Source organism: Oncorhynchus nerka, linkage group LG24, assembly GCF_034236695.1.
Source record: "Oncorhynchus nerka isolate Pitt River linkage group LG24, Oner_Uvic_2.0, whole genome shotgun sequence".
Lineage (NCBI taxonomy): Eukaryota > Metazoa > Chordata > Actinopteri > Salmoniformes > Salmonidae > Oncorhynchus > Oncorhynchus nerka.
Window position 1 is genome coordinate 5116692 of NC_088419.1, and position 14672 is coordinate 5131363.

A 14672-nucleotide genomic window follows, 5' to 3' on the forward strand; every position below is an offset into this window, starting at 1 on the left:
TAGAGAAGAGAAGAGGAGAAGAGGAGAATAGAGAAGAGGAGAATAGAGAATAGAGAAGAGAGAATAGAGAAGAGAGAGGAGAATAGAGAAGAGGAGAATAGAGAATAGGAGAAGAGGAGAATAGAGAAGAGGAGAATAGAGAAGAGAGAGAGGAGAAAGAGAAGAGGAGAATAGAGAGAAGAGGAGAATAGAGAATAGAGAAGAGGAGAATAGAGAAGAGGAGAATAGAGAATAGAGAAGAGAGAAGAGAATAGAGAAGAGGAGAATAGAGAATAGAGAAGAGGAGAATAGAGAAGAGGAGAATAGGAGATTAGAAGAGGAGAATAGAGAAGAGAATAGAGAATAGAGAAGAGGAGAATAGAGAAGAGGAGAATAGAGAATAGAGAAGAGGAGAATAGAGAAGAGGAGAATAGAGAAGAGGAGAATAGAGAAGAGGAGAATAGAGAAGAGGAGAATAGAGAATAGAGAAGAGGAGAAGAGGAGAATAGAGAAGAGGAGAATAGAGAATAGAGAAGAGGAGAATAGAGAAGAGGAGAATAGAGAAGAGGAGAAGAGAGAAGAGGAGAATAGAGAAGAGGAGAATAGAGAATAGAGAAGAGGAGAATAGAGAAGAGGAGAATAGAGATTAGAGGAGAGGAGAATAGAGAAGAGGAGAATAGAGAAGAGGAGAATAGAGAAGAGGAGAATAGAGAAGAGGAGAATAGAGAAGAGGAGAATAGAGAAAGAGGAGAATAGAGAAGAGGAGAATAGAGAAGAGGAGAAGGAGAGAAGAGGAGAATAGAGAAGAGGAGAATAGAGAAGAGAGAATAGAGAAGAGGAGAAGAGGAAGAGGAGGAGAAGAGGAGAGAATAGAGAAGAGAGAAGAGGAGAAGAGGAGAATAGAGAAGAGGAGAATAGAGAAGAAGAGAATAGAGAATAGAGATTAGAGGAGAGGAGAATAGAGAAGAGGAGAAGAGGAGAATAGAGAAGAGGAGAATAGAGAAGAGGAGAATAGAGAAGAGGAGAAGAGGAGAATAGAGAAGAGGAGAATAGAGAAGAGGAGAATAGAGAATAGAGGAGAGGAGAATAGAGAAGAGGAGAATAGAGAAGAGGAGAAGAGGAGAATAGAGAAGAGGAGAAGAGGAGAATAGAGAAGAGGAGAAGAGGAGAATAGAGAAGAGGAGAATAGAGAAGAGGAGAATAGAGAAGAGGAGAATAGAGATTAGAGGAGAGGAGAATAGAGAAGAGGAGAATAGAGAAGAGGAGAATAGAGAAGAGGAGAATAGTGAAGAGGAGAATAGAGAAGAGGAGAATAGAGAAGAGGAGAAGAGGAGAATAGAGAAGAGGAGAAGAGGAGAATAGAGAAGAGGAGAGGAGAATAGAGAAGAGGAGAAGAGGAGAATAGAGAAGAGGAGAATAGAGAAGAGGAGAATAGAGAATAGAGAAGAGGAGAATAGAGAAGAGGAGAATAGAGAAGAGGAGATTAGAGAAGAGGAGAATAGAGAATAGAGAAGAGGAGAGAATAGAGAAGAGGAGAATAGAGAATAGAGAAGAGGAGAATAGAGAATAGAGAAGAGGAGAGAATAGAGAAGAGGAGAATAGAGAATAGAGAAGAGGAGAATAGAGAAGAGGAGAGAATAGAGAAGAGGAGAATAGAGAATAGAGAAAAGGAGAATAGAGAAGAGGAGAATAGAGAAGAGGAGAATAGAGAATAGAGAAGGAGAGAATAGAGAAGAGGAGAATAGAGAATAGAGAAGAGGAGAATAGAGAATAGAGAAGAGGAGAATAGAGAAGAGGAGAATAGAGAATAGAGAAGAGGAGAATAGAGAAGAGGAGAATAGAGAATAGAGAAGAGGAGAATAGAGAATAGAGAAGAGGAGAATAGAATAGAGAATAGAGAAGAGGAGAATAGAGAATAGAGAAAAGGAGAATAGAGAAGAGGAGAATAGAGAAGAGGAGAGAATAGAGAAGAGGAGAATAGAGAATAGAGAAGAGGAGAATAGAGAATAGAGAAGAGGAGAATAGAGAATAGAGAAGAGGAGAATAGAGAAGAGGAGAATAGAGAAGAGGAGAATAGAGAAGAGGAGAATAGAGAAGAGGAGAATAGAGAAGAGGAGAATAGAGAAGAGGAGAGAATAGAGAAGAATAGAGAAGAGGAGAATAGAGAATAGAGAAGAGGAGAGAATAGAGAAGAGGAGAATAGAGAAAGAGAAGAGGAGAATAGAGAATAGAGAAGAGGAGAATAGAGAATAGAGAAGAGGAGAATAGAATAGAGAATGGAGAAGAGGAGAAGAGGAGAGAATAGAGAAGAGGAGAATAGAGAAGAGGAGAATAGAGAAGAGGAGAATAGAGAAGAGGAGAGGAGAATAGAGAAGAGGAGAATAGAGAAGAGGAGAATAGAGAAGAGGAGAGGAGAATAGAGAAGAGGAGAATAGAGAAGAGGAGAATAGAGAAGAGGAGAGGAGGAGAATAGAGAAGAGGAGAATAGAGAAGAGGAGAATAGAGATTAGAGAAGAGGAGAAGAGGAGAATAGAGGAGAGGAGAATAGAGAAGAGGAGAATAGAGATTAGGAGAATAGAGAAGAGGAGAATAGAGAATAGAGAATAGAGAAGAGGAGAATAGAGAAGAGGAGAATAGAGAAGAGGAGAGGAGGAGAAGAGGAGAAGAGGAGAATAGAGAAGAGGAGAATAGAGAAGAGGAGAATAGAGATTAGAGAAGAGGAGAATAGAGAAGAGGAGAATAGAGAATAGAGAAGAGGAGAATAGAGAAGAGGAGAATAGAGAAGAGGAGAATAGAGAATAGAGAAGAGGGAATAGAGAAGAGAGAAGAGGAGAGAATAGAGAATAGAGAAGAGGAGAATAGAGAAGAGGAGAATAGAGAAGAGGAGAATAGAGAAGAGGAGAATAGAGAAGAGGAGAATAGAGAAGAGGAGAATAGAGAAGAGGAGAATAGAGAAGAGGAGAATAGAGAATAGAGAAGAGGAGAATAGAGAACTTGGGTGGGATACTTGCAGAACAAGTGACCCGCCAGGACCTCTCCAAGCACTGATGTAGGATCAGTTAACCTTCCTTATATCCTAATCTTAACCACTATGGTAAGGGGGATGCAAAACTAACCATAGATCAGTGTCTTCACTATGAGCACCATCGCTTTAGTAACCATAGATCAGTCTCCCCTCTAGGAGCACCATCACTCTAGTAACCATAGATCAGTCTAGGAGCACCATCACTCTAGTAACCATAGATCAGTGTCTTATCTAGGAGCACCATCACTCTAGTAACCATAGATCAGTCTAGGAGCACCATCACTCTAGTAACCATAGATCGGTCTAGGAGCACCATCACTCTAGTAACCATAGATCAGTCTAGGAGCACCATCACTCTAGTAACCATAGATCAGTCTAGGAGCACCATCACTCTAGTAACCATAGATCAATCTAGGAGCACCATCACTCTAGTAACCATAGATCAGTCTAGGAGCACCATCACTCTAGTAACCATAGATCAGTCTAGGAGCACCATCACTCTAGTAACCATAGATCAGTCTAGGAGCACCATCACTCTAGTAACCATAGATCAGTCTAGGAGCACCATCACTCTAGTAACCATAGATCAGTCTAGGAGCATGAGGATATATGAGGATATAATAACTTTATGTTGGGGAGGAGTAACGTAATTTGGGGGAGGGTTACTTACAGAGGAAGTGACCCTCCAGCACCTCATGCGCGTGACCTTGAAGCTCCCCTCTTTCATCTGCTCATTGGGTAGCTTGACCTGGAAGTTGAGTTCGTTGTTGCCAGCGGAGACGATCGCGTGACAGCCCTTCTCCGGGAAGTCTGTCACGCACGGGTCAAACTGTATGTAGCCGAAGTACTTCAGCGTCTGGCACAGCCTAATGAACTGAGGAGAGAGACGTAGAGAACATGTAGCACTGGAAAATCATTTGATATTCACTGTATATACAGCAGTATGCGGAGAACCCTCCAAATCAGTGGATCTATTTCAGCCACCCCTGCTGATGACAGTCAGCCTGTCCTCGGTTGCTACACTCACTACCGAGTTCCCAACTGCCTCTGGAAGCGACGTCGGCACAAGAACTGTTCGTCGGGAGCTTCATGAAATGGGTTTCCATGGCCGAGCAGCTGCACACAAGCCTAAGATCACCGTGCGCAATGCCAAGTGTCGACTGGAGTGGTGTAAAGCTCGCCGCCATTGGACTCTGGAGCAGTGGTAACGCCAGGAGAATGCATAGTGCCAACACTAGAGTTTGATGGAGGAGGAATAATGGTCTGTTGTAGCGTTAAGATTTCCCTTCACTGGAACTAAGAGGCCCAAACCATGAAAAACAGCATTAATTCCCCCTCCATGTTTTTCATGGTTTGGGCCTCTTAGTTCCAGTGAAGGGAAATCTTAACGCTACAACATACAATGACATTCTAGAAGATTCTGTACTTCCAACTTTGTGGGAAAAGCCGTTTCCTGTTTCAGCATGACAATATCCCTTCCACGGTGTGGAATGTTAGCTTCTTCTCCACTAGATAGCCGGAGGACACGGTTACAGCCGGAGGACACGGATACAGATGGAAGACACGGTTACAGATGGAGGACACGGTTACAGCCGGAGGACACGGTTACAGATGGAGGACACGGTTACAGATGGAGGACACGGTTACAGCCGGAGGACACGGATACAGATGGAGGAGACGGTTACAGATGGAGGACACGGTTACAGATGGAGGACACGGTTACAGATGGAAGACACGGTTACAGATGGAGGACACGGTTACAGCCGGAGGACACTGTTACAGATGGAGGACACGGTTACAGATGGAGGACACGGTTACAGCCGGAGGACACTGTTACAGATGGAGGAGGACACGGTTACAGCTGGAGGACACGGTTACATGGAGGACACGGTTACAGATGGAGGACACGGTTACAGATGGAGGACGGTTACAGATGGAGGACACGGTTACAGATGGAGGACACGGTTACAGATGGAGGACACGGTTACAGATGGAGGACACGGTTACAGATGGAGGACACGGTTACAGATGGAGGACACGGTTACAGATGGAGGACACGGTTACAGATGGAGGAGACGGTTACAGCCGGAGGACACGGTTACAGATGGAGGACACGGTTACAGATGGAGGACACGGTTACAGATGGAGAACACGGTTACAGATGGAGGAGACGGTTACAGATGGAGGACACGGTTACAGATGGAGGACACGGTTACAGCCGGAGGACACGGATACAGATGGAAACACGGTTACAGCCGGAGGACACGGTTACAGCCGGAGGACACGGTTACAGCCGGAGGACACGGTTACAGATGGAGGACACGGATACAGATGGAGGACACGGTTACAGATGGAGGACACGGTTACAGCCGGAGGACACGGTTACAGATGGAGGACACGGTTACAGATGGAGGACACGGTTACAGCCGGAGGACACGGTTACAGATGGAGGACACGGTTACAGATGGAGGACACGGTTACAGCCGGAGGACACGGTTACAGATGGAAGAGACTGATACAGATGGAGGACACGGTTACAGATGGAGGACACGGTTACAGATGGAGGACACGGTTACAGCCGGAGGACACGGTTACAGATGGAGGACACGGTTACAGATGGAGGACACGGATACAGCCGGAGGACACGGTTACAAATGGAGGACACGGTTACAGATGGAGGACACGGTTACGGTTACAGATGGAGGACACGGTTACAGATGGAGGACACGGTTACAGCCGGAGGACACGGTTACAGATGGAGGACACGGTTACAGCCGGAGGACACGGTTACAGCCGGAGGACACGGTTACAGATGGAGGACACGGTTACAGATGGAGGACACGGTTACAGCCGGAGGACACGGATACAGATGGAGGACACGGTTACAGATGGAGGACACGGTTACAGCCGGAGGACACGGATACAGATGGAGGACACGGTTACAGCCGGAGGACACGGATACAGATGGAGGACACGGTTACAGATGGAGGACACGGTTACAGATGGAGGGCACGGATACAGCCGGAGGACACGGTTACAGATGGAGGACACGGTTACAGATGGAGGACACTGTTACAGATGGAGGAGACTGTTACAGATGGAGAGGACTGTTACAGATGGAGGACACGGATACAGATGGAAGAGACCGTTACAGACGGAGGACACGGATACAGACGCAGGACACGGATACAGCCGCAGGAGACAGTTACAGATGGAGACAGTTACAGATGGAGACAGTTACAGATGGAGACAGTTACAGATGGAGACAGTTACAGATGGAGGCAGTTACAGATGGAGACAGTTACAGATGGAGGAGACGGTTACAGATGGAGCAGACAGTTACAGATGGAGGAGACCGTTACAGATGGAGGAGACAGTTACAGATGGAGGAGACCGTTACAGATGGAGGAGACCGTTACAGATGGAGGAGACAGTTACAGATGGAGGAGACTGTTACAGGTGGAGGAGACAGTTACAGGTGGAGGAGACAGTTACAGGTGGAGGAGACAGTTACAGATGGAGGAGACAGTTACAGATGGAGGAGACTGTTACAGATGGAGGAGACAGTTACAGATGGAGGAGACAGTTACAGATGGAAGAGACAGTTACAGGTGGAGGAGACAGTTACAGGTGGAGGAGACAGTTACAGATGGAGGAGACAGTTACAGATGGAGGAGACAGTTACAGATGGAGGAGACAGTTACAGATGGAGGAGACGGTTACAGATGGAGGACACGGTTACAGCCGGAGGACACGGTTACAGATGGAGGACACGGTTACAGCCGGAGGACACGGTTACAGCCGGAGGACACGGTTACAGCCGGAGGACACGGTTACAGATGGAGGACACGGTTACAGATGGAGGACACGGTTACAGCCGGAGGACACGGATACAGATGGAGGACACGGTTACAGATGGAGGACACGGTTACAGCCGGAGGACACGGATACAGATGGAGGACACGGTTACAGCCGGAGGACACGGATACAGATGGAGGACACGGACACGGTTACAGATGGAGGACACGGTTACAGATGGAGGGGCACGGATACAGCCGGAGGACACGGTTACAGATGGAGGACACGGTTACAGATGGAGGACACGATTACAGATGGAGGAGACTGTTACAGATGGAGAGGACTGTTACAGATGGAGGACACGGATACAGATGGAAGAGACCGTTACAGACGGAGGACACGGATACAGACGCAGGACACGGATACAGCCGCAGGAGACAGTTACAGATGGAGACAGTTACAGATGGAGACAGTTACAGATGGAGACAGTTACAGATGGAGACAGTTACAGATGGAGACAGTTACAGATGGAGGCAGTTACAGATGGAGGCAGTTACAGATGGAGGAGACCGTTACAGATGGAGGAGACAGTTACAGATGGAGGAGACCGTTACAGATGGAGGAGACCGTTACAGATGGAGGAGACAGTTACAGATGGAGGAGACAGTTACAGATGGAGGAGACAGTTACAGGTGGAGGAGACAGTTACAGGTGGAGGAGACAGTTACAGGTGGAGGAGACAGTTACAGGTGGAGGAGACAGTTACAGATGGAGGAGACAGTTACAGATGGAGGAGACAGTTACAGATGGAAGAGATAGTTACAGATGGAGGAGACAGTTACAGATGGAAGAGACAGTTACAGATGGAAGAGATAGTTACAGATGGAGGAGACAGTTACAGATGGAGGAGACAGTTACAGATGGAGGAGACTGTTACAGATGGAGGAGACAGTTACAGATGGAGGAGACTGTTACAGATGGAGGAGACAGTTACAGGTGGAGGAGACAGTTACAGATGGAGGAGACAGTTACAGATGGAGGAGACAGTTACAGATGGAGGAGACAGTGTTGCGTTACGAGGATCAGCCCATACTTACTTCTTTCTTGGATCCTTTCTCCTGCAGTGATTTCAGCTGTCTGTGCTGGTCCTTGTTAACGAGGATCCAGCCTCTCTCTATGTCAGACACCGTCTAGGGAGAGACAACAATCATCTTTCTGCTCTAAACCATTTCATCCATTCCTGGAGAGGCTTTACATAGAATACAAATGTGTTTCTCCGATTCTAAGTTCAAAACAAACTATTCCACTGTTGTTTTGTTCAAGTAGAATTAAACACACACATACACACAAGTGAAATGACACACATAAGTTGCACAAAATGGCAAGCGCACACACACACACACACACACACACACACACACACACACACACACACACACACACACACACACACACACACACACACGAGTTGATTCTCTTTCCAAGAAAATATTGCATTCTTTGGCCCGTAACATTAGCTATGCGCCCACACTGAGTTAACAGCCTGCCAAACACACACACACACACACACACACACACACACACACACACACACAGAGAGAGCACTGAGTTAACAGCCTGCCAAACACACACACATGGAACGCTGAGCCAGCAGCCAGCCAGCAGGCAGATTCTAATCAAATCAGCAATCTGCGTAAGAAAACAGCATGTTGTTGTTGCTGCTGAATGTGTGTGTCTGCATAGAGGGTGGGCTCTGTTGCCAATGGCACCCTACTCTCTATATAGTGCAGTAATTTGGACCAGAGGACTACAGGCCATAGTAAAAAGTAGTGCAGTAATTTGGACCAGAGTACTACAGGCCATAGTAAAAAGTAGTGCAGTAATTTGGACCAGAGGACTATGGGCCATAGTAAAAAGTAGTGCAGTAATTTGGACCAGAGGACTACAGGCCATAGTAAATAGTAGTGCAGTAATTTGGACCAGAGGACTATGGGCCATAGTAAAAAGTAGTGCAGTAATTTGGACCAGAGGACTACAGGCCATAGTAAAAAGTAGTGCAGTAATTTGGACCAGAGGACTACAGGCCATAGTAAAAAGTAGTGCAGTAATTTGAGAGTAGGGTGCCATTTGGGGGCACAACCATGGCTTTAGGATGCCACACCTCCCTGACAACCTCATTGGATAATGGAAGGGGTCAGGGAAGGAGAGGAGGGGTCAGGGAAGAAGGAGGAGAGGAGGGGTCAGGGAAGGAGGAGGAGAGGAGGGATCAGGGAAGGAGGAGGAGAGGAGAAAAGGAGCAGGAAATAACATTACATTTGAAAAATGAGGACAGTAGACTGTTAGAAGCATTACTATTAGTGAGGAAGTGGTGGTTCCTGGGGGTTCTGGGGGTTCTGTCGTCTGTGATTGGCTAATATATATTTAAGACTTGATACAATTACATATTTTAATTGCGCCATTGGTTGAAGATCCAAGTTTCAAATTCAAATTCCGGGATGCTGTCCTTCTAGGGAGAGTTGGCAAAGAAAAAGCCACATCTCAGACTGGCCAATAAAACTAAAAGATTAAGATGGGCAAAAGAACACACAGACAATGGACAGAGGAACTCTGCCGAGAAGGCCAGCATCCCAGAGTCACCTCTTCACTGTTGACGTTGAGACTGGTGTTTTGTGGGTACTATTTAATGAAGCTGCCAGTTGAGGACTTGTGAGGCATCTGTTTCTCAAACTAGACACTCTACTGTACTTTTCCTCTTGCTCAGTTGTGCACCGTGGCCTCCCACTCCTCTTTCTATTCTGGTTAGAGCCAGTTTGCGCTGTTCTGTGAAGGGAGTAGTATACAGCATTGTACGAGATCTTCAGTGTCTTGGCAATTTCTCACATGGAATAGCCTTCCTTTCTCAGAACAAGAACAGACTGTATTTATGAGCAATTTGATGTCATTTTAATGGACAATTTTAAAGGACATTTCTAAGTGACCCCAAACTTTTTAAAGGTAGTATATATAGATATATATACATTGCTCAAAAAAATAAAGGGAACACTAAAATAACACATCCTAGATCTGAATGAATGAAATATTCTTATTAAATACTTTTTTCTTTACATAGTTGAATGTGCTGACAACAAAATCACACAGAAATTATAAATGGAAATCAAATGTATCAACCCATGGAGGTCTGGATTTGGAATCACACTCAAAATTAAAGTGGAAAACCACACTACAGGCTGATCCAACTTCGATGTAATGTCCATAAAACAAGTCAAAATGAGGCTCAGTAGTGTGTGTGGCCTCCACGTGCCTGTATGACCTCCCTACAACGCCTGGTCCTGATGAGGTGGCGGATGGTCTCCTGAGGGATCTCCTCCCAGACCTGGACTAAAGCATCCGCCAACTCCTGGACAGTCTGTGGTGCGACGTGGCGTTGGTGGATGGAGCGAGACATGATGTCCCAGATATGCTCAATTGGATTCAGGTCTGGGGAACGGGAGGGCCAGTCCATAGCATCAAGGCCTTCCTCTTGCAGGAACTGATGACACACTCCAGCCACATGAGTTCTAGCATTGTCTTGCATTAGGAGGAACCCAGGGCCAACCGCACCAGCATATGGTCTCACAAGGGGTCTGAGGATCTCATCTCGGTACCTACTGGCAGTCAGGCTACCTCTGGCGAGCACATGGAGGGCTGTGCGGCCCCCCAAAGAAATGCCACCCTACACCATGACTGACCCACCACCAAACCGGTCATGCTGGAGGATGTTGCAGGCAGCAGAACGTTCTCCACGGCGTCTCGTCTCTGTCACATGTGCTCAGTGTGAACCTGCTTTCATCTGTGAAGAGCACAGGACGCCAGTGGCGAATTTGCCAATGGTGGTGTTCTCTGGCAAATGCCAAACGTCCTGCACGGTGTTGGGCTGTAAGCACAACCCCCACTTGTGGACGTCGGGCCCTCATACCACCCTCATGGAGTCTGTTTCTGACCGTTTGAGCAGACACATGCACATTTGTGGCCTGCTGGAGGTCATTTTGCAGGGCTCTGGCAGTGCTCCTCCTGCTCCTCCTTGCACAAAGGCGGAGGTAGGGGTCCTGCTGCTGGATTGTTGCCCTCCTACGGCCTCCTCCACGTCTCCTGATGTACTGGCCTGTCTCCTGGTAGCGCCTCCATGCTCTGGACACTACGCTGTCAGACACAGCAAACCTTCTTGCCACAGCTCGCATTGATGTACCATCCTGGATGAGCTGCACTACCTGAGCCACTTGTGTGGGTTGTAGACTCCGTCTCATGCTACCACTAGAGTGAAAGCACCGCCAGGTTCAGAACTCACCTGAGGTTTTGAACTCACCTGAGTGTACAGTAGGTTCAGTCCCACTCTGTTGTCCATTACATCACTGTCATACGCCGTGTCCCAGTAACTATACAGACAGAGATAGAGTATTGGTTATCAACACTCACAATGCTTGAATTTCAATGAACACAAACCATCAGTCAAGAAGGGATGTCCAATATACTGTTGTGGCTGCAGAAAAGAGTGTGTTGTCACTACAGCCTGTAACGACCCTGCTACACTACAGACATCACGGCAGTGTGTTGTTCTCACTACAGACCACTACAGCCATGTGTTTCTTTGAGATCAATGAAAGCTCACGTTGCGTCACGTCCAATGGCAGCACTGAAAGGTTTGAACCCGGATACTTCAGTCTGCATTTCAAATCAGAAATTCAAATCAGTTGGACAGTTGAAGTCGGAAGTTTACAGAGACTTAGGTTGGAGTCATTAAAACTCGTTTTTCAAACACTCCACAAATTTCTTATTAAACAAACTATAGTTTTTGCAAGTCGGTTAGGACATCTACTTCGTGCATGACACAAGTCATTTTTCCAACAATTGTTTACAGACAGATTATTTCACTTATACTTCACTGTATCACGATTAAAGTGGGTCAGAAGTTTACATACACTAAGGTGACTGTGCCTTTAAACAGCTTGGAAAATTCCAGAAAATGTCATGGTTTAGAAGCTTCTGATAGGCTAATTGAGTCACTTGGAGGTGTACCTGTGGATGTATTTCAAGACTTACCTTCAAACTCAGTGCCTCTTTGCCTGACATCATGGGAAAATCAAAAGAAATCAGCCAAAACATTGTAGACCTTCACAAGTCTGGTTCATCCTTGGGAGCAATTTCCAAACGCCTGAAGGTACCACATTCATCTGTACAAACAATAGTACGCAAGTATAAACACCATGGAACCACGCAGCCGTCATACCGCTCAGGAAGGAGACACGTTCTGTCTCCTAGAGATGAACGTACTTTGGTGTGAAAAGTGCAAATCAATCCCAGAACAACAGCAAAGGACCTTGTGAAGATGCTGGAGGAAACAGGTACAAATGTATCTATATCCACAGTAAAACGAGTCCTATATCGACATAACCTGAAAGGCCGCTCAGCAAGGAAGAAGCCACTGCTCCAAACCACCATAAAAAAGCCAGACTACGGTTTGCAACTGCACATGGGGACAAAGATGGTACTTTTTGGAGAAATGTCCTCTGGCCTGATTAAACAAAAATATAACTGTTTGGCCATAATGACCATCGTTATGTTTGGAGGAAAAAGGGGGGGGCTTGCAAGCCGAAGAACACCATCCCAACCGTGAAGCACGGGGGTGGCAGCATCATGTTGTGGCGGTGCTTTTCTGCAGGAGGGACTGGTGCACTTCACAAAATAGATGGCATCATGAGGTAGGAAAATTATGTGGATATATTGAAACAGCATCTCAAGACATCAGTCAGTAAGTTTTAGCTTGGTCGCAAATGGGTCTTCCAAATAGACAATGACCCCAAGCATACTTCCAAAGTTGTGGCAAAATGGCTTAAGGACAACAAAGTCAAGGTATTGGAGTGGCCATCACAAAGCCCTGACCTCAATCCTATAGACAATTTGTGGGCAGAACTGAAAAAGAGTGTGCGAGCAAGGAGGCCTACAAACCTGACTCAGTTACACCAGCTCTGTCAGGAGGTCCACAAACCTGACTCAGTTACACCAGCTCTGTCAGGAGGCCTACAAACCTAACTCAGTTACACCAGCTCTGTCAGGAGGCCTACAAACCTGACTCAGTTACACCAGCTCTGTCAGGAGGCCTACAAACCTGACTCAGTTACACCAGCTCTGTCAGGAGGCCTATAAACCTGACTCAGTTACACCAGCTCTGTCAGGAGGAATGGGCCAAAATTCACCCAACTCATTGTGGGAAGCTTGTGGAAGGCTACTTGAAATGTTTGACCCAAGTTAAACCATTTAAAAGGCAATGCTACCAAATGCTAATTGAGTGTATGTAAACTTCTGACCCACTGGGAGTGTGATGAAATAAATAAAAGCTGAAATAAATCACTCTACTATTATTCTGACATTTCACATTCTTAAAATAAAGTGGCCTAAGACAGGGGCTTTTTTACTAGGATTAAATGTCAGGAATTGTCAAAAACGTCAGACTTCAACTGTATTTAAAACAGACCGACATAAACAATATATACACCATTTTAGGAATCCAGAGTGGGGTAGAGTCAGTCTAACAGAGTGGGGTAGAGTCAGTCTGACAGAGTGGGGTAGAGTCAGTCTGACAGAGTGGGGTAGAGTCAGTCTGACAGAGTGGGGTAGAGTCAGTCTGACAGAGTGGGGTAGAGTCAGTCTGACAGAGTGGGGTAGAGTCAGTCTGACAGAGTGGGGTAGAGTCAGTCTGACAGAGTGGGGTAGAGTCAGTCTGACAGAGTGCGGTAGAGTCAGTCTGACAGAGTGGGGTAGAGTCAGTCTGACAGAGTAGAGTCAGTCTGACAGGTAGAGTCAGTCTGACAGAGTGGGGTAGAGTCAGTCTGACAGAGTGGGGTAGAGTCAGTCTGACAGAGTGGGGTAGAGTCAGTCTGACAGAGTGGGGTAGAGTCAGTCTAACAGAGTGGGGTAGAGTCAGTCTAACAGAGTGGGGTAGAGTCAGTCTGACAGAGTGGGGTAGAGTCAGTCTGACAGAGTGGGGTAGAGTCAGTGTAACAGAGTGGGGTAGAGTCAGTCTAACAGAGTGGGGTAGAGTCAGTCTAACAGAGTGGGGTAGAGTCAGTCTAACAGAGTGGGGTAGAGTCAGTCTAACAGAGTGGGGTAGAGTCAGTCTAACAGAGTGGGGTAGAGTCAGTCTAACAGAGTGGGGTAGAGTCAGTCTAACAGAGTGGGGTAGAGTCAGTCTAACAGAGTGGGGTAGAGTCAGTCTAACAGAGTGGGGTAGAGTCAGTCTAACAGAGTGGGGTAGAGTCAGTCTAACAGAGTGGGGTAGAGTCAGTCTAACAGAGTGGGGTAGAGTCAGTCTAACAGAGTGGGGTAGGTCAGTCTAACAGAGTGGGGGGTCAGTCTAACAGAGTGGGGTCAGTCTAACAGAGTGGGGTCAGTCTAACAGAGTGGGGTCAGTCTAACAGAGTGGGGTAGAGTCAGTCTAACAGAGTGGGGTAGAGTCAGTCTAACAGAGTGGGGTAGAGTCAGTCTAACAGAGTGGGGTAGAGTCAGTCTAACAGAGTGGGGTAGAGTCAGTCTAACAGAGTGGGGTAGGGTCAGTCTAACAGAGTGGGTAGGGTCAGTCTAACAGAGTGGGTAGGGTCAGTCTAACAGAGTGGGGTAGAGTCAGTCTAACAGAGTGGGGTAGAGTCAGTCTAACAGAGTGGGGTAGAGTCAGTCTAACAGAGTGGGGTAGAGTCAGTCTAACAGAGTGGGGTAGAGTCAGTCTAACAGAGTGGGGTAGAGTCAGTCTAACAGAGTGGGGTAGAGTCAGTCTAACAGAGTGGGGTAGAGTCAGTCTAACAGAGTGGGGTAGAGTCAGTCTAACAGAGTGGGGTAGAGT

At 46.6% G+C, this 14672-nt stretch overlaps 1 protein-coding gene across 2 annotated transcripts in view; it reads right to left on the reverse strand.

Annotated features, from left to right (window-relative positions):
- The window catches only part of LOC115123705 (sorting nexin-17-like), a 90370-nt gene that overhangs the window by 11754 nt on the left and 63944 nt on the right, over positions 1-14672 (reverse strand). For both annotated transcript variants that reach the window (XM_065008565.1, XM_065008564.1), the window contains exons 8-10: positions 11145-11214; positions 7900-7992; positions 3675-3878 (exon numbers count right to left, since the gene is read on the reverse strand). In XM_065008565.1, the coding sequence (XP_064864637.1) occupies positions 3675-3878; positions 7900-7992; positions 11145-11214 (367 nt within the window). The remainder of the gene's footprint in view (positions 1-3674; positions 3879-7899; positions 7993-11144; positions 11215-14672) is intronic.